Source organism: Pongo abelii, chromosome 9, assembly GCF_028885655.2.
Source record: "Pongo abelii isolate AG06213 chromosome 9, NHGRI_mPonAbe1-v2.0_pri, whole genome shotgun sequence".
NCBI lineage: Eukaryota > Metazoa > Chordata > Mammalia > Primates > Hominidae > Pongo > Pongo abelii.
In genome coordinates, this window is record NC_071994.2 from 86886489 (window position 1) to 86909830 (window position 23342).

A 23342-nucleotide genomic window follows, 5' to 3' on the forward strand; every position below is an offset into this window, starting at 1 on the left:
TATATTTCAATGAACACATGTTACTATAAAATAAAAAAATATACCATATACCAAAATTGTCAACCTTTGGCAATATTCAAAATAGGTAAAGGGAAACTACTCTGCTAGTGACAAAAAATACGCATAATGATATATGAATTGATGGCTCCTCTGCTACCACTAATGTTTTATAACAAAGTTGGCCACATTTAAATAAACAAATGGGCAAACAAAACTACTTCTCTGCCACAGAGACTGTCTAGGCAGGAAAAAGGGGTCTGGGAGAGGTGGAGAAAGGCAGAAGGTTCCAGGGAACTGTCCACCAAGGAGGTGCTGACAGGCCCTCTGATATTGGGTGAGTGTTAGAGCACCCTGTGGAGGCTGGGAGCCCACAACCCATTTCCCCTTTCTCTCTCTCTCTCTCTCTCTCTCTGCCTCCCTGCCCCACCCAAGACTTTCCCTTCCCATCTTTCCCTTCCTATCATTCTGTTCTATTTTCCTTCCTTCCCTGCTCCTTTTTCTGTTTGCCTGGTAACTACGGAGATTGGAAGAAATGACACTGGTAAAACACCTAAGATACTGCATATATGTTTAATAAAACCAAATTATTTTACCCCTTCCTTTTGCTTTTTTAGTCCTTGAACTCATCCCTTTCTTCTTCTGATTCCCTTCCTTTTTTGTTTTTCCATTTTCTTCCATTTTAACCTTCCCCTTACTCTTCCTATTCTCTCTTTTGTGAGAGTCACCCTGTAGAAGAAAGGTAGGCTGCTTTCTAGAAGATGACTCCTTTCCTTTGAGGGTTAGGGCAGTTACAAAATGTCCAAATTCTCACCATAAAAAAATAAAATTTCAGGACTGTATAACATTTTCAAAAACTTTACCCTATCTTAATATATAAAAACAATATTGAATATACCTGATGTGTCCTACGGGCTTCACAGTGGTTCAGTTGAGCTGTTATATTAACAAATTGCTATTATGAGAAAGAAAGAGGTGCTCAAGTTTTAGCCATGTTTCTTTTAAAATTGTAAATATTCAAAATATACAACATAATGTTTCGATATAGTGAAATGGTTACTACAGCCAAATTAATTAACATACCCATTATCTCTGTTACACTCTGTGTGTGTGTATGTAAGAGTACCTAAAATCTACTGTCTTAGCAAATTTCTGATATACAATCCAATATTAACTATAGTCCAAACATTGTACCTGAGATCTCTAGGTTTATTCATTCCACATAACTGCAACTTTGTTTCCTGCAACCCACATCTTCAAATTTCCTCCCAATCTCCCATAACCACCATTCTACTGAGTTTGTACGTGTTCTACTTTTTTTTTTACATTCCACATGTAAGTGAGGTCAGCAGCATTTTTCTGTCTTCAGTTTATTTCATTTAGTTTAATGTCCTCCAGGTTTATCCATGTTATTGCAAATGGAAGGTTATCCTTCTTTTCAAAGATTGGATAATATTCTACTTATAGAATAGATATAAATGTACCTCTCTATATAAAATGGATACATGTCACAATTTCTTCATGCATTTATCTGTCAATGAACACTTAGGTTGTTTCCATATCTTGGCTATTGTGAATTATTTAAAATAGTGTTGCAGTGAACATGAGAATGCAGATATCTCTGTGAGATGCTAATTTCATTTCCTTTGGTTATATATCTAAAAGGGGATTGCTAGATTATATGGTAGTTCTATTTGTAATACATTTAGAAACCTTCACACTGTTTTCCATAATTATTGCACTAATTTACATTCTCACCAACAGTGTACATAGGTTCCCTTTTCTCCATACCCTTGATAACACTGGTTACCTCTTGTCTTTTCGATAACAGCCATTTTAATAGTATGAGATGATATCTCACTGTGGTTTTGATTCTCATTTTCATGATGCTTAACGATGTTGAGCACCTCTCCATGTACCCATTGGTCATTTTAATGTCTCATTTGAAAAAGTTTCTATCCAGGTCCCTTGCGCATTTTTTTAAACATAAGCCACATTTCAATTACATCTCCCTTTTAATTAAAATAGTAAAGCAAAGGAATAATTGTAGAGAATACTGTAGTTTCTAAAGTATTTTTAGAATATTAGGACAAATAACAAATATTCTTTTATGTTTGTATGTATTTTTATCTTAGAAATATTGGGGAATAAAAGAAGGGAGACACACACACATGGACTGTGGACCTTTGCAATGCAGCTATAGACAAGATAAAGGAAAGAGAAATACTATATAGGCTGGTCCTTGAAATTAAATTCAATACTTTGATCTTTGTGGATGGAGAAAACAGTTAAGTGAAGGTAAAGTTGATGCCTATTTTCTGATAATGACATAGAAACTATTATGAGAAAGAAAATAACATTTTAGAAGACCTCCTTCCCCATGGCAAGCCCATTCCCATAAATAGCCTCGTAGGTGTTATGATGGCATATGTACAGTGGCAAAAAAAAAAAAAAAAAAGGGAGGGGGGAAACTGATATAATAGAAAATATTTTTTTTGGAAGAAGGTTATTTTGGTTTCTCTCATGAGAACTTAAGGTTAGATGGGACTGTGGGTGATCTGTATTTTAATAAAGGAAGTGGAATTACTTCCTCAATAGGCTTGGAATTAATTTCTGAAAGAAATGGTGTTGTACTTACATTTGTATCTCTAATACCCATCATAATGCCTAGTACAGAAAGACACTCCATGTTTACAGTCAAAAGTTGTAGAGTCAGTAAACTAAATTGAATAGCTGTCAGGATGCAACAAGAGGGACCCTGGAGATGGCTAAGTGACAAAAGAAGATAACTTTTGAGTGTCTAGCTTGAAAGCTCAAAATACTCAGCATCCTTGAAGCCATTCTCAGATAATTAGAGCAAACAGTTTTGGTGTTTTTGAAACTGACAGTCTGGCCTACACATGAAAATGGTTTTAGACTTTGCCATGTAAATAACTTTCAGGAAAGGAAATAAATATCCATCCTAATAATCTTATTTTCACACTTAGTAGGTAATCTTGAAATGACTGCAGGTTTTTGAAGTATCCTTATTGAAATCTGTGTCTCCATGATTTTTTCAAAAATTATTTAAATCCCATTTTAATTACTAAAAGATTCAATGAAAATCCTTATTTTATATTTTTTTCTTAAATCAATATTGTAAGAATTGTAATCCTCTGCCATATCACTTAACTTTGAGACCAAAGGGAACAAGAGCAGTTTATTGCCATGCCTCCAGTGTGTAGCATTTCTTGTGTGGTCAATAAATATTTGCTGATCAAATGGAATAATAGTATAATTTGTTCATTAATTTTCATAAATATACGTCATTTTATGAATGTCATATCAATATATAAATGGTTCCTATATTTTACATAAACAGCATAGAGCAAAGAAAAATAACTTTGGGAAAAGCAATCATTGATTTCTCAATAAAGATGAAGAATTTATCAAGGGAACTATCTTAATAACAGTGGGAGCAGTTTCTCCTATAAGTAATAAGCCCACCTCAATGAAGCTATGAAAATAATTAAGGCCATATAAAAGCAACAATCATTTGATGAATTTATACATAGTAAGTACTGCACGCATCTCATTTAAATGTTATTTCTCAAAATGACATAGTAATATATACTGCAGTAGTTATTACTGTGGTCACTTTACATATGAAGAAACTGAGACTTACATAAATCATATCAATAGTAAGTATAAAATTTAGCTTTGAAACTTAAGCCTGTCTGTGAGGTAAATTTTCCATATTATATTCTGTTGTCATCTGTCAGATAATGTTGAAGAACTTCACTAGGAGGAAGGCTACAGTAGAAAGTCCCAATACTGTTTCCATATTTAAGATTATAAGGTGGAATCCTTATGTCAACCCATCTATAATTAATCTTCTGTTAAGTATGGTTATAATATAATAATTGATCCCATTATAAAGGGATTTGAGAATTATCTTATTCAAATACTTTGCAAAATAAGATGGGTTAGAGTCTCTAAAAGCATTATTTTATTTTCACATAGCATTAATTTATTTTTCAAAAAACGATGTCTGCAAACACACATGACATAGGTGTTTCACTCTATTGACATGAATCTCTCTCATAAAGTGAATTTGTTAAATCTGAATACCAAAAGGAAGAGAAAGTAAAGAAAGTTAAACTAATGTATTTCCTTAGCCTTAAAAAAAAAGTGTGTGCTTGAAATTATTTTAATTCCCTCCAATATGGTTTGAAAGTTAGGGGAAAACATAGCAGCATAAAAGAAACTTGTTTGTAAATGAACTTGAAGGGTTGAATGCATATTCAACATTCTCTACACCAATGGCTTATCTTATTTGATTATTAGCTTGTGTTTAATTTCCCTTGACAAATAATTCACCTTTGTTAAATATCATTTAACACTGCTCAGTAATTCTTGTAAGTTCATGGGAATGGATTTTAAACAGTAGCCATTGCAAGGATGCTACTGTAAATGCAATTAGGAGAGTGAATAAAAGCATGAGGTGGGGTGGCAGGTTGTACGGGAGAGAACCTAACTCCTTAGTTATTGGTGCTATTCATTCACACACATCTTCCTGACAGTGATGAACACACAAGCCTTCAACAATTCTAAGATCTCTTTGGGGTTTCAAAAGGCACAACAAGCTACTCTTTAGTATGGGAAATATATTTTTTAACTAACCCTAAAGTGTAACATATCATATTGAGTAGAAAAACACAAATCTCTGGCAATAATATTATCATCCAATGACTTCATGAAAGACATAATCAGAGATTGTTAGAGCTGGCAGGTGCCTCAGAGATAATCTCATCCACAGCCCTCATTTTACAGAAGAAAATCTGAGGCCCAGAGAAGATTCTCTAGGCATAGCCAATATAAGACTTAAAATCCTGACTCCCAATTTTTCCGTTAAGCTTACACCTCCTGTGAGCACAATCCATGAAGTTCAGTGTGTGTGTTTCATTAACTTTACTGCCTAAGGTGCTTACCAGCTGTCCAATCCAATCTTTGGTGTTATCTTTCAGAAAAATAGGAATAATGTGATATATATTCCCTTAGAGAAGTCAAACTTTAGTTATTTCAGATGAAGAAAGCTCTCTCTCTTTCTACCTCTCTCTCCTTAGAGAGTCACCATAGTAGACACATGAAGTGTTTTATATAAATAAGCTGGACGAATCCACTGGCTTTTCACAACAAAAAGAAGCGAAGACTTGTACTCTACAGTAACAGGACAGGCACTCAGACCATTAATGGGCTAAAACTGTTCAAATACCAAGTTCTATGCATCTTTTTCAAGGAGTGCATTGTCAGGTCCAACAAGGAAGCAACATTAATATTTTTCAGAAAAGGAGCAATGAATGATAACCTGTTTTAAAAACCTTCAAACCTCATTTCTTTGGGAACACCAATCACCTTTACAAAAATCTGGGGTGGGACAGTTATTCACTACAAACTTCACTGAGTAACTGCGCCACCTCTTGATAAAATTTGTTTGTTGATTTCAAGTGGATTGTATAAAAGGGAAAAGCATGCAACTGGGGGCAACCTGAGCCTAGCTCCAGATTTTCTGTCTAAAATAAAAATAAGCTCTTTATCTTAAAAAATGTCAAATTGCAAACTGATGTGTTCAATTTCATCTAGAGTTCATCGACCACCCCACTTACTCCTGCTAGTTAGCCCAGTGGGTTGGGGCTCTAGGTGGTAGTAACCTGAGATGAGTTCAGGAGCTCCCAAATCAGCAGTCTGGAGCCCAGTCACTAGCTAAATGCATAAGGAGATCCCAAGCAGAGAGCCACCCAAGGTGCCCCATTTCCGAGCCGCATCTGTTCTTATAGCCTCTGTATGTTAGAGACCAGGGTCCCATCACCATTGAGTTATCAGCCCAACATCGGACGCCAGAAAATCAGTGCGATCTCTTGGCCCCCAAACCCAGCTGGCTCCCAGAGAGAGCAGAGCAGTCGCAGCTTCTGTCACTCTCCCAACAGGCAGAGACATAAACAAGCAACAAAAGGAATTGTTCTCTCCCCCGGGGGAGGCAACATGCATTAAAAAGACATGAACCTCGTCCTACCTTGCATCCAAACATCAACGATAAAGTGTTGTTGGTGCAAGCAACTTTGCAGTGGCAAATCATTGGTGTAAAACAGTCAGGGTCCTTAACAACAGGGGACATTCCTTCCGGGCTGCGGCAGTGGCAGCTCGCTGGGGGACCCAAACGCTGTGCTCGCCGGGCACATGGAGCGACAGCCTAGACCGAGCTGCCGCTTCGATCACTGCCCCCTGCACCCGCCGTGGCCATCCCGGAGCCCCGGTGGAAGCAACGCCGCGGGCAAGTACCGAGCCTCTCGGGGTCTCCCTTCCCTGGGGAACGAGGCGTGTGGGGGTAGGGAGAGAACCAAGAAAGAATTTTTCCCCCTACGGTGAATTTGGGGGAGGTAAAATAAAAATAAAATAAAATAAAAATAAACCATAAAAATAAAAGGAAGCCAGGCACTTAGAGGAGGGTTCAAAGGAGGTGGGGCAGTATTAGCATGTAAAAGGATGTGCCCGCCTACTCTCCCCAGTCACACAAGATTGTCATGCGAGCTGAAGGGGGCTGAAATTATTCCCTCTGAAGAAGAAGAAAAAAAAAAAAAACATACTGCAGCTCCCGATTTGGTAAAAAGCCAGTGGCTTGCTGCAATCCAGAGTCACTGTGGGGAGCACTGGCCGGGCAAGTGGGGTGGGAGGGAGGGGCTGAGAAAGGGAGGAAGCACTGTGCTTGCCAGACTGGCCCTGCCTTTGGGTGCTCTTGGTGCCACCAAGGAGTCCCCAGCGTGGGAGCGCGGGACCTCCCCGCGCTGACGTGACCCCGAGACTGCATTTGGCCCCCACCACTACAGCCACCTATGGGTAGAAGACCTCTGAGGCCGACTTCCAGGGAAGGGGAGGCCCGCGCGGAGCCCTGCAGGGAACTTCCTCCCAGCCCTTTGACAGCAGCATGCCTCGCCGGGGGCAGAGTGCCAGCAAAGAAATCTGGGGTAGAAAACAGGCTCAAAATGATTTCGCTGGTGCCCTACGCGGTTGACTTCTGGGTCAGCGAGCCTACTCACTCCCTGGGTAGGGAAGCGGCCTCAGAACCAAGGCTTTATGTGACATAACATTTGTCAAACTCAAAAAAGAAGTGTTTGCCCCTTCCCCACCTTGATGTCTTTGAGGCTCCAGGAAACCCCAGAAGTAGTATTTATGTTGTTCCAGAAGTATGAATGACAAGACTGATGGATGTTTTATTGTTTGTTTGTTTTTTCGTTTTTAACTGAGGCTGTCAAAATTGCAAAAAGACCAAAAAAAAAAAAAAAATCAGCATGTGGCTGGCTGGCACAGCTGCAAAATTGCTTATGGAAGACAAAAACAAATGTGATAAGAAGGGTGTGGGGGTAGGAAGTGGGTAAAACTAGCACTCTTTGGGTGCCACCTGGGTGCCTGGCACTATGCCTCACAGATGGTTGGTAGAAAGAGAGCAAAACATCAGAGTTTGGAAACAGATTCTGGCTCTGGTGCTAGATGTGGCTTTGTGTAAGTCACTTACATTATCCAAACCCCTGTTTGCTTACCTGTAACTAGATGGTATTAACCCCTAACCTAAAGGGTTGTCAGGAAGACTAGACAGATATATTGAACAACACATTCCTGTGGTAAGCCTCAGTACATGGTAGCTGCTCTTAACTTACACAGCTTATTTCATTTCTTAACTTGAGAGGTAGATATTATTCGACATATTTTTTTCTAGGGGAAGAAACTGAGCCCCTTAGTGTTATATCACTTGCTCGAGTCACATAATCAATAAGCCTGAAGGTTAGGTTCAAAGAAAAGTAGTAGAGGAGAGTTTAGAAAACAGCATCATGAGAGACATGACACACTTCTCCAGAAACATGTTCCAAAGTCTTCAGATTTATTTGGGAAGGATCAGGACTGTCACATTTACATGAATGTGGTAATTCCAAGAATCTTACCAATTTGGTGCTAAATTCAGAAATCCCAACTGAAATACAGGAACAACATAGCCCAAAGTATCCGTGGCAAACTGTCAGAACCACAACCTCCTGATGTAGTTCCATCAGAATGTCAGACCACTTATATCCGAAACTAATAAGAGCCTCAATATCATGGTATGCTTCCTCTTTAGAAAGTTTAAATGTATTGGCTACAACAAAAGAACATACCAACTTGCAAACCTTTAAGTCAAAGACAGTGCCTTATAAAGTGCCTTTGCCCCACCCCTATCCAAAATACTCTCGTCTTCTCTCCCAAGTTAATAGAAAATAAACCTGATTATGTCATAATTCTCTATGATGCTTATTATAAATACGGATTATGAAGCCCAACCCTACATTTTCATCCCATAGGCCAGTAGAATGTCAATAAATATACATTTTAATCAGCCCCCTTGTGAGAGGAATGCAAGTCTTCTTTATGAAATAAGACTTATCTGAAGGAAACTCAATATGGATCAAAGTATGAGCAAAAGTCAACATGGAAAGACCCTCAGAGTTGAGTTACACCTGGTTCTAACTATAGAGGGCAGCCATGCCTAAGGTTTTGGGATTCTTACACTAAGTGCAGAAGTCCTTGCCTAGTAGATTTCTCCATTAGGAATCAGTACTGATTCAATCTAATGAATAGCTGGAGGGACTCAGGAGGTCTAATCTACATGTTCTTAAACGTACTAGGTCACATTTTAGGAGCAAAACTCTGGTCTGAGGCCTTCTGTGAAAATTTAAACTTACATGTACAGATTAAGTATATCCTTTACCATTTTATTCCTTTATGTTAGCATAAAAAGTGTGATTGTGTGAGCACTTCCACCTACAGAGCATCTATAATTACGGCTGGTTTTTCCAAGAGAATAGATTCTAAAAAAGCTGTACAATATTTCCCTTATTCATTAGCCTATAATTTGGATTTCAAACACCCCAAAAGTATTGTATGCTCTATATTGTGATGTTCCAATAATATCTAACACAGTCTTTCCCTGATGAATTACCCAAGCTAAAGCTGACCTCCTATTCTAGGGCAGCATTAAGGCTGCTGTGTGCAAGTTATTCCCCATTTTACAGTTTGTGCTAGTTTAGATTGATAACGTGAAATGACAAAATATAAAACGAAATGTATATTTCATTTCCTTGACTTTTTATGTTTAACTTTAATCAGTGAGAGTTCATTTATCTGTATGTGCATGTGTATGTGTTTATCTGTTATCCGTTTATATGTATTAGATAAAATGCTTTCCCTTAATTTTCCTCTCCAAATAATAACTCTGGGGTAAATTGAAGGGGAAGATGAGGGGGAAAGTGGTTTCCATGACAATGTATTCCATAGTTACAGCCAGTAATCACTATTATTAAAATAAATGAATTACTATTACCTTAAGATATGAACACATTGCATTACTGGTTTGAAAAGCACTAATTTGAGAGTGTACTGCATGGGGGTGTACTGCAATAGTTTTAGGAGACATTACTAGGAAATGCAAGGAGATGACGCATTCATTTTTATAGTCAAAATAACTACTCTTAATTAGACATTTCAATGATTGATAAAATTTACAGTGCCTCCTAATAATTATCACTTTTAGAAAATGATGGATCACAACAATACACTATTAAGCATTTCTCCTAAAGACAACTTTCCTCAAAATGGACTCATAATTACAAAAAACAGGATTATCAATAAATGTAACCAGGGTTTAATTTTAATCTTTTATTTATTATTGTTATATTTAATCAGAAACTGGGACACAGTAAGAGGCATTAGCTAGTTATGCATCTTTTTTCTTTGCTGATCCTTTTCATAGCAATTTTTAAAAAAGAGATTGTTCATGTTGCAAGGGAAAAGAATAGATTGGCTACTAGGAGCCATGGTGCTGTTTCCTACTCTCTGCCTCTGTGTGACTTTGAGCAAGCTATTCAGCCTCTCTAAGCTTCAATTCCCTTTTTTATTAAGATGAAATAGGTATACTAGATTATTTCTAAGTTTGCTTCCAATGTTGAAGTTCTCTGAGTGATCTTCTAAACACATTTTTATGAATGTAAAGGAAATTTGAGAAACCATTTTGTTCAGTTACCTATCTTCAGAAAATTCACTCTTCCATAACACTTACTATTTGATAGGCACTAATAACATGCTTGCTATGTACACTGTTCTGAATTCCACAGAGTGCTAGAGCCAACCCTACTCATGACAGCTGGTTGGTTATGTGTAACTCTGTCTAATTCCACATTCAGTGACATCATGCTGGTAGCTTTGAATCAGTCATGAGAGAGTATTTATACCATGTAAATTAACAAACACTGCAATTCAGGACTTTTTTCTGCAAAAAAACTTTTACCAGTATAGCACTGATCTAAGTACTTTAACTACATTAATATATTTAACCACCACAATCACTCAACCTTACCAAAAAAAGGAAAGTGAATGACAGACTGAGATTGAGTAATGCCCAAGGTAACAGAATTGGTATACTAATCAGCTAAATGAATCAACTAACAAAAATACTTTTGATGACTTTCAATCACAAATGTTTATTTCTTCCTCATGTTAGATGTCCTCCATAGCTTAGCTATCATTCTAGCCCATGTTGTCCATGGGCAGAAGAGTACGGTCTGTAAGTAGCTTCTGTCAGATAGAAGAGTAGCCACTATCTAATGTTCTCACGGCGGAAGGAAAAATGATCAATGGCTGAATATGCAGCGGATCTTAAAACATCTGTTCAGACATTAAAAACATCTTCCAGCTTACATTTTATTAGCTAAGGAATGTCATGTGGTCAACGTGATGACAAACGTTGGGGAATGATAATTCTTTCAGAGGGAGGAAAGAGAGAATATTGATAACAGTAATATAAGAGACTATGGCTTATTCGAGTGATAGAATTGAGATTTGAAGCCAAGCCACCTGATTTGATGATCTAAGCTCTTAACAAACAGACTATGCCGGCTATCACTTATAGCTAATACATCCCAATTTTTCATCTACTCTCTGTAATAGTGTTTGTTATTTAGTAACTCTTTGAGAGAATTCTTCCTTATGACCCCTGTAAGGAAAGCATAGTCTTTAGATAACACATGAACTTTGGAGACAATCAAACATACAAGGTTTTGGCATTATTAGCTGTGTGATTTCAACCTTTAAATCCCTTTCCCTCTCCTCTCCTACTGTAAATTGAAGTCCACTTATTTCATTTAATCTTTAGTAGAGATGTTTTCATATAAGTGGAACACTGCATTTTTATCTTGAGTTTCCTGAAACATGTAAGGCAGAGAGGGATATGAATGTCTTTCTGCCATCAATGAGTTTAAAACCAGTTGACTAGGTTACTCTGAAATGAGAGTAACGAAGCTCTTCCTAACAGTAACAAAGTATATACAATTAAGAATGAATAAATACACTCAAAGTCCATACAAATGATTGACCAATCTAGTTAACTTATCTAAGCTACCACTTCTTGTTCCGTAAAATGGTGATAATACTATAGCATTGCTATAAGGCTTAAATGAGATAATATATTGCAAAATGCCTGTCATCTTTATCTGGTTTGTATTAGGCACTCAGTAAATTATAAGGGCTTTGTGTCACTTTTCTGATTTTTTTTAATGAAAAATAACAGAAAAGAATAAACCTATTAGACTCACCCAATATGTATAATCTTCTCTGTATACTGAACAATTCTAAATCTTTAACCTTTCTTCACAAGTTTTACTGTCTCAGTGACTCTCCTTAGACCCTTTCTCAGCTCTTCCATACTCCTCTTACTGAAGAATACACAAATGCAATGATACATTGTCAGACCCCATGTAAATGGACTCTAATATCCATCATGTTCCCCCATAATTGTAAACCCTTTGTGTTCACTGTAATTTATTTATTATTATACTTTAAGTTCTGAGGTACATGTGCAGAATGTGCAATTTTGCTACATAGGTATACATGTGGCATGGTGGTTTGCTGCAACCATCATCCTGTCTCGTACACTAGGTATTTCTCCTACCGCTATCCCTCCCATACCCCCCACCCCCAGGTAGGCCCTGGTGTGTGATGTTCCCCTCCCTATGTCCAAGTGTTCTCATTGTTCAACTCCCACTTATGAGTGAGAACATGTGGTGCTTGGTTTTCTGTTCTTGTGATAGTTTGCTGAGAATGGTGGTTTCCAGCTTCATCCATGTCCCTGCAAAGGACATAAACTCACCCTTTTTGTGGCTGCATAGTATTCCATGGTGTATATGTGCCACACTTGCTTTATCTGGTCTATTTTTGATGGACTTTTGGGTTGGTTCCAAGTCTTTGCTCTTGTGAATAGTGCTGCAATAAACATGCATGTGTATGTGTCTTTATAGTAGAATGATTTATAATCCTTTGGGTATACACCCAGTAATGGGATTGCTGGGTCAAATGGTATTTCTGGTTCTAGATCCTTGAGAAAATGCCACATGGTCTTCCACAATAGTTGAACTAATTTACACTCCCACCAACAGTGTAAAGGTCTCCCTATTTCCCCTATTTCTCCACATCCTCTCCAGCATCTGTTGTTTCCTGACTTTTTAATGATATCCATTCTAACTGGCATGAGATGGTGGTTTTGATTTGCATTTTTCTAATGACCAGTGATAATGAGCATTTTTCATATGTCTGTTGGCTGTATAAATGTCTTCTTTTGAGAACTGTCTGTTCATATCTTTTGCCCAGTTTTTGATGGGTTTGTTTTCTTGTAAATTTGTTTAAGTTCCTTATAGATTCTGGATATTAGCCATTTGTCAGATGGATAGATTGCAAAAATTTTCTACCATTCTATAGGTTGCCTGTTCACTCTGATGATAGTCTCTTTTGCTGTGCAGAAGTTCTTTAGTTTAATTAGATCCTGTTTGTCAATTTTGGCTTCTGTTGCCATTGTTTTTGCTGTTTTAGACGAAGTCTTTGCCCATGCCTATTTCCTGAATGGTATTGCCCAGGTTTTCTTCTAGGATTTTTATGGTCCTAGGTCTTACATTTAAGTCTTTGACCCATCTTGTGTTGATTTTTGTATAAGGTGTAAGGAACGGGTCCAGTTTCAGTTTTCTGCATATGGCTAGCCAGTTTTTTCAATGCCATTTATTAAATAGGGAATCTTTTTCCCATGGCTTGTTTGTGTCAGGTTTGTCAAAGATCTGATGGTTTTATATGGTGGTGTTATATCTAAGGCCTCTGTTCTGTTCCATTGGTGTATATATCTGTTTTACTTCCAGTCCCATGCTGTTTTGGTTACTGTAGCCTTGTAGCATAGTTTGAAGTCAGATAGCATGATGCCTCCAGCTTTGTTCTTCTTGTCCAGGATTTTCTTGGCTTTGCGGGCTCTTTTTTGGTTCCATATGAAGTTTAAAGTAGTTTTTTTCCAATTCTGTGAAGAAAGTCAGTGGTAGGTTGATGGAGATAGCATTGAACCTATAAATTACTTTGGGCAGTGTGGCCATTTTCCCAATATTGATTATTTCTATCCATGAGAATGAAATGTTTTTACATCTGTTTGTGTCCTCTCTTATTTCCTTGAGCAGTGGTTTGTAGTTCTCCTTGAAGAGGTCCTTCACATTCCTTGTAAGTTGTATTCCTAGGTATTTCATTCTCTTTGTAGCAATTGTGAATAGGAGTTAACTCATGATTTGGCTCTCTGTTTGTCTGTTATTGGTGTATAGAAATGCTTGTGATTTTTGCACATTGATGTTGTATCCTGAGACTTTGCTGAGGTTGCTTATCAGCTTAAGGAGATTCTGGACTGAGACAATGGGGTTTTCTAAATATACAACCATGTAATCTGCAGACACAATTTGACTTTCTCTCTTCCTATCTGAATACGCTTTATTTCTTTCTCTTGCGTGATTGCCCTGGCCAGAACTTCCAATACTATGTTGAATAGGAGTGGTGAGAGAGGGCATCCTTGTCTTGTGCCAATTTTCAAAGGGAATGCTTCCAGTTTTTGCCCATTTAGTATGATATTGGCTGTGGGTTTGTCATAAATACCTCTAATTATTTTGAGATACGTTCCATTGATACCTAGTTTATTGAGAGTTTTTAGCATGAAGCGGTGTTGAATTTTGTCAAAGGCCTTTTCTGCATCTATTGAGATAATCATGTGGTTTTTGTCATTGATTCTGGTCGTGTGATGGATTATGTTTATTGAATGGCGTATGTTGAACCAGCCTTACACCCCAGGGATGAAACCAACTTGAACGTGGTGGATAAGCTTCCAGATGTGCTGCTGGATTTGGTTTGCCAGTATTTTATTGAGGATCTTCACATCAATGTTCATCAGGAATATTGGCCTGATATTTTCTTTTTTTTGTTATGTCTCTGCCAGGTTTTGGTATCAGGATGATGCTGGCCTCATGAAATGAGTTAGGGAGGATACCCTCTTTTTCTATTGTTTGGAATAGTTTCAGAAGGAATGGTACCAGCTCCTCTTTGTACCTCCGGTAGAATTCAGCTGTGAATCTGTCTGGTCTTGGACTTTTTTTGGTTGTTAGGCTATTAAGTACTGCCTCAATTTCAGAACTTGTTATTGGTTTATTCAGGGATTCGACTTCTTCCTGGTTTAGACATGTGAGGGTGCATGTGTCCAGGAATGTATCCATTTCTTCTAGATTTTCTAGTTTATTTGCATGGAGGTGTTTATAGTATTCTCTGATGGTAGTTTGTATTTCTGTGGGATCAGTGAGGATAGCCCCTATATCATTTTTTATTGCATCTATTTGATTCTTCTCTCTTTTCTTCTATGTTAATCTGGCTAGCAGTCTATCTATTTTGTTGATCTTTTAAAAAACCCAGCTCCTGGATTCATTGATTTTTTGAAGGTTTTTTTGTATCTCTGTCTCCTTCAGTTCCGCTCTGATCTTAGTTATTTCTTGTCTTCTGCTAGATTTTGAATTTGTTTGTTGTTGCTTCTTTAGTTCTTTTAATTGTGATGTTAGGGTGTCAATTTTAGATCTTTCCTTCTTTCTCTTGTGGGCATTTAGTGCTATAAGTTTCCCTCTACACACTGCTTTAAATGTGTCCCAGTGATTCTGGTACATTGTGTCTTTGTTCTCATTGGTTTCAAAGAACATCTTTATTTCTGCCTTCGTTATTTACCCAGTAGTCATTCAGGAGCAGGTTTTCAGTTTCCATGTAGTTGTGTGGTTTTGAGTGACTTTCTTAATCCTGAGTTCTAATTTGATTGCACTGTGGTCCCAGAGACTGTTTGTTATGATTTCCGTTCTTTTGCATTTGCTGAAGCGTGTTTTACTTCCAATTATGTGGTTAATTTTAGAATAAGTGTAATGAGGTGCTGAGTATAATACATATTCTGTTGAATTGGAGTGGAGAGTTCTGTTCACTGTAATTTCTAAGTCCTCTATGTCCACTCACCTACCCCCAAGTATAGACTCCTTTGAGCGAGTCACACGTAGTGACTACTTGGCCTTTATCTAAGTCATACTTAGCATGTTTGCATGACCTTGACTTGAAATAGTTTTCTTATTTAGTTGATCAGTCAATAAATGGATGAATAAAGAATCAATAAATAAGTGATCTTGGCCAGGCTTTCCACTGCTTCCACCTAGGCCCTAGGTGAAATATTGTGAAGATCTTTGGGTCCTGACCCAGCTCCCCTCCCTGCCACCTCCTAGGTAGGAGGAGTACACTCTTTATTGAAGAAATGCCAGCCTATTCATTCTGAATCAATTTTGACATTTTGTTTTAGCAGCAAGTGTTTTTTGAAATAATTATTGTCCCCTCACAATTTTGCCTTTGAGACTTCTCGTGACAGTCACTTTCAACCTTGTTTCCATTTTGAAAAAGCAGCTCCAAAACACTACCCTCTACACTACCTGTGAGAATATTCTTACTGGCAAAATTCAAATAAAAGAAGAACTCTTCTTAGGCCTCATTGTTCACCAAATTTGATGTCAATGTTGAAATATAAAAGTTGGGTCCATGTTCCAGTCCTAGTTTGTACACTTGCTATGCAATTTTGAGTTAGTTACTTAATCTGAAAGTTAATTTTCTCAAGTACAAAAAAAGGGGAGGAGGTTGTTGAGTAATAATACCTCTATCACAGGGTTCCTATGAGAATTAACTAAAATGCCACATGTAAAAGTACCTATCAAAATGATAGGCACATACTATTAATAAATGCTTAATAATATTCATTTGTCCACTCACTGATTCTTTTATTCATTCATTCATTACACACCAAAGCTAGCCAAGAAACTTATTTAAAACAAACGTCAACCAAGCACAGCAAAATTCCTGTGAAATCACTAATTCTATTTTTATATTGTGCTTGCCCATCTGTGAAACAAAGGCAAATTGATCATTGTCAAAAAAATATACTAAATCAGAGTTCAACTTTGAAAGCAGCAATTCATGGGAAGACTGACAAGAACATAGCTCATTTTAAATGGCTTTATATTGCAACTGTGTGCTTCTCTACTACAAATAGATTTTCCTTATCAGCTCCCTTTCATCTGAACAATAGATGGCTCTTCTAGCTGCATGAACTAAATGAGGTGTCTTACATACCCCCAAGAACACCACTCTATTATGTCACAAGAAGGGGCCCTCAGCTAATCATACGGCAAGTTGAATGATTACTCAATGAAACAATTCCTCCCCTAAAACTGTGAAGACATCAGATTTCTCATACAATCTCCAGCTATGTATCACAGATTTAAGATAATGATACAATTAACACTTTTTCTGTTAATGAGCTGCAAACATAATGGTTCAAGTCCCTAACGGTACCAAATTTTAAGTATAGCCTACCTAGATTCTTATGTCCAGTTTGCTTAAAATAAGATTATTATAAGAAAATTACCTTTTGGAACAGTGTGTGAGTTAGCTGTATTACAAGAATGCTGGTGCTTTCTTCCTTTAATACAAAGACTGTCAATCTCAAAAGTAATGCATTGGAAGATGTGCATTGTATTTCCTTTAGTTAGCATCTGATCATGGAAAAACTTTGCTTGGTTGACGATATTAGCACACTAACTTTATCTCCCCCTTTTGGTTACCAATTACATACTTTGAAGTATCTACTATGTGCTAGACACTAGGCCAAGTTCGGGATACAGTGGTTAAGTACAGACCAATGCAGTGCTGGCCTCATGGAGATTACAAACCAATGGAGAAAGCAGATGGGGATAAGTGCTTCGAGGAGAGCTACATGGCTCTATAAGAGCATATATAGGGGAATCTCACCTAAAAATGGAGGTAGGGAAGGCATAATTAGGAGAGTGATAACTGAGATAAGAAAAATAGGTGGGAATTAACTAGACAAATAGAAAGGGGAAAAGCATCTCAAATAGAGGGAATAGGATATACAAAGAATATGTGGTACCAGCAAACAAAAACATGGGAAGAACTGAGATAAACAGAATACAGAAAATAAGGGGAAATATCAAGTGAACAGAGGCTGAAGAAGACAGTAGAGGTGAGACTAGTCAGATTATATTTAAAATGTTTGTTCTTATTCTAAAAGCCTTAGGAAACTACACAAGAAATATTTTAAAGCAGCTTTATTGGCGTAGAACTGACATAAAATAAACTGGAAATATTTCAATATAAATCTGGTAATTTTCACTATATGTATATATCTGGGAAACTGTCAACATAAGCAAGATAATAAACATATCTATCACCTTCAAACGTTTCCACGTGCCCCTTTATAACCTCTACCCCTCACACTCTTTCCCAGTCCCCCATCCCAAAGCAATCACTCATCTGCTCTCTGTCACTAAAGATTTATTTGCATTTTCAAGAGGTTTATATAAATGAAATCATACAATATGTGTTTGGAGTCTGAATTTTTTCCACTCACCATATCTATTCTGAGGTTTATCTAGGTGGTTGCATGTGCCAATAGTTTACTTCTTTTCTTATTGCCAAGTAATATTACATTGTAAAGATATATTACATAATTTGGCTACATTTGTTGATGAACATTTGAGTCACTTTCAGTTTGAAGTTATATAGCTGCTACGAATATCTGTGCATAAGTCTCTGTATGAACTGATATATTTCCTTTTCTTTTGGAACGGATTTGCTTGATAACAGGATGAATATGTGTTTATATTTTAAGAAACTGTTAAATTGATTTTCAAAGTTCTTGTCTCATTTTACATTCCCACCAGCAGTGTATGAGAATTCTAGATCCTTCACATCTTCACCATCACCTGGTATTGTCAGTCATTTTAATTGTAGCCATTCTAATAGATGTGTAATAGTACGTCATTATAGTTTTAATTTGCCTTTCCTTAATGACTCATTGTGTTGAACATCTTTTCATGTGTTTTTTTCCCCGCTATCTTTGGTAAAGTATCAATTCAAATCTTTTACCTACCTTTAAAACTGTTAGTTTCTTATTAAGTTTTGAGAGTTTTATGTATATATATAAATATATATTTATTATACTTTAAGTTCTAAGGTACATGTGCACAACGTGCAGGTTTGTTACATATGTATACATGTGCCATGTTGGTGTGCTACACCCATTAACTCGTCATTTACATTAGGTATATCTCCTAATGCTATCCCTCCCCTCTCCACCCATCCCACAACAGGCCCTGGTGTGTGATATTCCCCTTCCTGTGTCCAAGTGTTCTCATTGTTCAATTCCCACCTATGAGTGAGAACATGCGGTGTTTGGTTTTTTGTCCTTGTGATAGTTTGCTGAGAATGATGGTTTCCAGCTTCATCCATGTCCCTACAAAGGACATGAACTCATCACTTTTTATGGCTGCATAGTATTCCATGGTGTATATGTGCCACATTTTCTTAATCCAGTCTATCACGGTTGGACATTTGGGTTGGTTCCAAGTCTTTGCTATTGTGAATAGTGCTACAATAAACATACGTGTGCACGTGTCTTTATAGCAGCATGATTTATAATCCTTTGGGTATATACCCCGTAATGGGATGGCTGGGTCAAATGGTATTTCTAGTTCTAGATCCCTGAGGAATTGCCACACTGTCTTCCACAATGGTTGAACTAGTTTATAGTCCCACCAACAGTGTAAAAGTGTTCCTATTTCTCCACATCCTCTCCAGCACCTGTTGTTTCCTGACTTTTTAATGATTGCCATTCTAACTGGTGTGAGATGGTATCTCATTGTGGTTTTGATTTGCATTTCTCTGATGGCCAGTGATGATGAGCATTTTTTCATGTGTCTGTTGGCTGCATAAATGTCTTCTTTTGAGAAGTGTCTGTTCATACCTTTTGCCCACTTGCTGATAGGGTTGTTTGTTTTTTTCTTGTAAATTTGTTTGAGTTCTTTGTAGATTCTGGATTTTAGCCCCTGGTCAGATGGGTAGATTGCAAAAATTTTCTCCCATTCTGTAGGTTGCCTGTTCACTCTGATGGTAGTTTCTTTTGCTGTGCAGAAGCTCTTTAGTTTAATTAGATCCCATTTGTCAATTTTGATTTTTGTTGCCATTGCTTTTGCTGTTTTAGACATGAAGTCCTTGCCCATGCCTGTGTCCTAAATTGTACTGCCTAGGTTTTCTTCCAGGGTTTTTATGGTTTTAGGTCTAATGTTCAAGTCTTTAATCCATCTTGAATTAATTTTTGTATAAGGTGTAAGGGAGGGATCCAGTTTCAGCTTTCTACATATGGCTAGCCAGTTTTCCCAGCACCATTTGTTGAATAGGGAATCCTTTCCCCATTTCTTGTTTTTGTCAGGTTTGTCAAAGGTCAGATGGTTGTAGATGTGTGGTATTTTTTCTGAGGGCTCTGTTCTGTTCCATTGCTCTATATCTCTGTTTTGGTACCAGTACCATGCTGTTTTGGTTACTGTAGCCTTGTAGTATAGTTTGAAGTCAGGTAGCGTGATGCCTCCAGCTTTGTTCTTTTGGCTTAGGATTGACTTGGCAATGCAGGCTCTTTTTTGGTTCCATATGAACTTTAAAGTAGTTTTTTCCAATTCTGCGAAGAAAGTCATTGGTAGCTTGATGGGGATAGCATTGAATCTATAAATTTCCTTGGGCAGTATGGCCATTTTCACGATATTGATTCTTCCTATCCAGGAGCATGGAATGCTCTTCCATTTGTTTGTATCTTCTTTTATTTCCTTGAGCAGTGGTTTGTAGTTCTCCTTGAAGAGGTCCTTCACATCCCTTGTAAGTTGGATTCCTAGGTATTTTATTCTCTTTGAAGCAATTGTGAAGGGAGTTCACTCATGATTTGGCTCTCTGTTTGTCTGTTATGAGTGTGTAAGAATGCTTGTGATTTTTGCACATTGATTTTGTATCCTGAGACTTTGCTGAAGTTGCTTATCAGCTTAAGGAGATTTTGGGCTGAGACGATGGAGTGTTCTAGATATATAACCATGTCATCTGCAAACAGGGACAATTTGACTTCCTCTTTTCCCAAATGAATACCCTTTATTCCTTTCTCCTGCCTGATTGCGCTGGCCAGAACTTCCAACACTATGTTGAATAGGAGTGGTGAGAGAGGGCATCCCTGTCTTGTGCCAGTTTCCAAAGGGAATGCTTCCAGTTTTTGCCCATTCAGCAAGATATTGGCTGTGGGTTTGTCATAGATAGCTCTTATTATTTTGAGATACGTCCCATCAATACCTAATTTATTGAGAGTTTTTAGCATGAAGAGTTGTTGAATTTTGTCAAAGGCCTTTTCTGCATCTATTGAGATAATTATGTGGTTTTTGTCTTTGGTTCTGTTTATACGTTGGCTTACGTTTATTGATTTGCGTATGTTGAACAAGCCTTGCATCCCAGGGATGAAGCCCACTTGATCATGGTGGATAAGCTTTTTGATGTGTTGCTGGATTCGGTTTGCCAGTATTTTATTGAGGATTTTTGCATCGATGTTCATCAAGGATATTGGTCTAAAATTCTCTTTTTTTGTTGTGTCTCTGCCATGCTTTGGTATCAGGATGATGCTGGCCTCATAAAATGAGTTAGGGAGGATTCCTTCTTTTTCTATTGATTGGAATAGTTTCAGAAGGAATGGTACCAGCTCCTCCTTGTACCTCTGGTAGAATTCGGCTGTGAATCCATCTGGTCCTGGACTTTTTTTGGTTGGTAGGCTATTAATTATTGCCTCAATTTCAGATTCTATTATTGGTCTATTCAGAGACTCAACTTCTTCCTGGTTTAATCTTGCGAGGATGTATGTGTCAAGGAATTTATCCATTTCTTCTAGATTTTCTAGTTTATTTACATAGAGGTGTTTATAGTATTCTCTGATGGTAGTTTGTATTTCTGTGGGATCAGTGGTGATATCCCCTTTATCATTTTTATTGCATCTATTTGATTATTCTCTCTTTTCTTCTTTATTAGTTTTGCTAGCGGTCTATCAATTTTGTTGATCTTTTCAAAAAACCAGCTCCTGGATTCATTGAATTTTTGAAGGGTTTTTTGTTTCTTTATCTCCTTTAGTTCTGCTCTGATCTTAGTTATTTCTTGCCCTCTGCTAGCTTTTGAATGTGTTTGCTCTTGCTTCTCTAGTTCTTTTAATTGTGATGTTAGGGTGTCAATTTTAGATCTTTCCTGCTTTCTCTTGTGGGCATTTACTGCTATAAATTTCCTTCTACACACTGCTGGATTCAAACCTATATTAGATATATGTTGCACATAGTTTTTCCCAGTCTGTGGTTTGTCTTTTCATTCTTATCAGTGTCTTTTGAATACCAGAAGTTTTTAGTATTGATGAATGCAATTTATTATTTTTTCCTTTATGGTTCATACTTTTATTTTCATATCTAAGAAATCTGTGTTTAACCCAAGGTCACAAAGATGTTCTTCTCTTATTTTTTCTAGAGGTTTTGTAGTTTTACATTTTGACCTATGATCAATTTTGAGTTAATTTTTATATATGATATGAGGTATGGATCCAAGTTCATTTTTTTTGCACATGTATATTTGTTTCTGTATTATTTGTTGAAATGACTATCCTTTATCCATTTAATTGTATGTCTTTGTCCTTATATGTATGGTTTAATTTTGGACTCTCCATTCTATTAATCTCTTTTTCCATCTTTCCACCAATACTATATTTTGATTACTGCAGATTTATAATAATTATTGAAACAACTTTGTTATTTTTTGATCTCCAACTTTGTTCTCTTTTTTTTCAGAGCTGTTTTGACTCTCCTTGGTACTTTAAATTTTCATACAATTTTTAGAATTAACTTGTTAATTCTACGCCTACAAAAATTTCAACTGGAATTTTGATTGTGTGGAATTCTGTTGAATCTTTAGACAAGGTTAGAGAGAATGAACATCTTAATGATACTGATTCTTCCAACCCATTAGCAAAGTATCTGTCTACTTTTAAGGTCTTTAATTTTACTTAATTTTACTCAGCAATATTCTATAATTTCCAATGTACTGATTTTTTCACATATTTCATCAGATTTATTCCTAAGTATTTCATATTTTATGGTATTCTAAATGGAATTCCTTTATTGATTTTAATTTCTAACTGTTGTTAGTATGTAGAAATACAAATACAAAGTTTGTATATTGTCCTTTTATTCTGCAACTTTGCTAAACTCACCTATTAGTCTGGTAGCTTTTTAAATAGATTCTATCAGATATGACATGTCATCTGTAAACAAAAATGAGTTTTACATCTTCCTTTGCTTCTTTTTCTTTACTGATTATGCTGGTCAAAACATCCAGAACAATGTTGCACAAAAGTAGTGAAAGTATATCCCTGTTCCTGATCTTAAGGGGAAAACATTCAGCCTTTCACTAAATAATGATTAAATATGATGTTAGCTATAGGTTTTTCACATATGTTTCTTATCACGTTGAAGAAATTCCCTTCTATTTATATTTTGCCAGAGTTTTTTTTGTTTTGTTTTGTTTTTAGTTAGGAATAGATACTGATTTTGTCACATGGTTTTTCTGTCTGAGATTTTTTTAGGTGATTAATATGGTGATTTTTGAATGTTAAACTATCCTGTATTCCTGAAATAAAGCTTGTTTGATCATGATATGTTATAATTTTAGTGTACTATTGGATTCCATTTGCTAAAAATTTTGTTTAGAACTTTTTCCATCTATGTTCATGAGGGATATTAGTCTGTAACTTTTTTTATTGAAATATATTTGCCTATTTTTTTACCAAGGCAATAGAGGCCTCATGTAGTGAGTTGGAAGGTATTGCCTACTCTTCGATATTTTAGGAATGATTTGCGTAGAATTGGTGCTATTTCTTCTTTAAATGTTTGGAAGAATTTACCAAAACCAAACTATCTAGGCCGGGGGCGGTGGGGGGGGCGGTGGGGAGAATGTGATGTGCATGTATTTTTGTGTGTGGGAAGGTTTATGTAAAGTATTTAAGCAGGAGTGGGGGA

At 36.8% G+C, this 23342-nt stretch overlaps 1 protein-coding gene across 16 annotated transcripts in view; it reads right to left on the reverse strand.

Annotated features, from left to right (window-relative positions):
* Positions 1 to 23342, reverse strand: part of DLG2 (discs large MAGUK scaffold protein 2) — a 2173778-nt gene that overhangs the window by 1252244 nt on the left and 898192 nt on the right. For 2 of the 16 annotated variants that reach the window (XM_054526123.2, XM_054526111.2), the window contains exon 1: positions 6050 to 6253. The exons of the other annotated variants lie outside the window; for them this stretch is intronic. In XM_054526123.2, the coding sequence (XP_054382098.1) occupies positions 6050 to 6151 (102 nt within the window). In that variant the 5' untranslated portion in view covers positions 6152 to 6253. Of the gene's footprint in view, positions 1 to 6049; positions 6254 to 23342 lie in introns of those variants that run through there. 16 annotated transcript variants of the gene reach the window in all.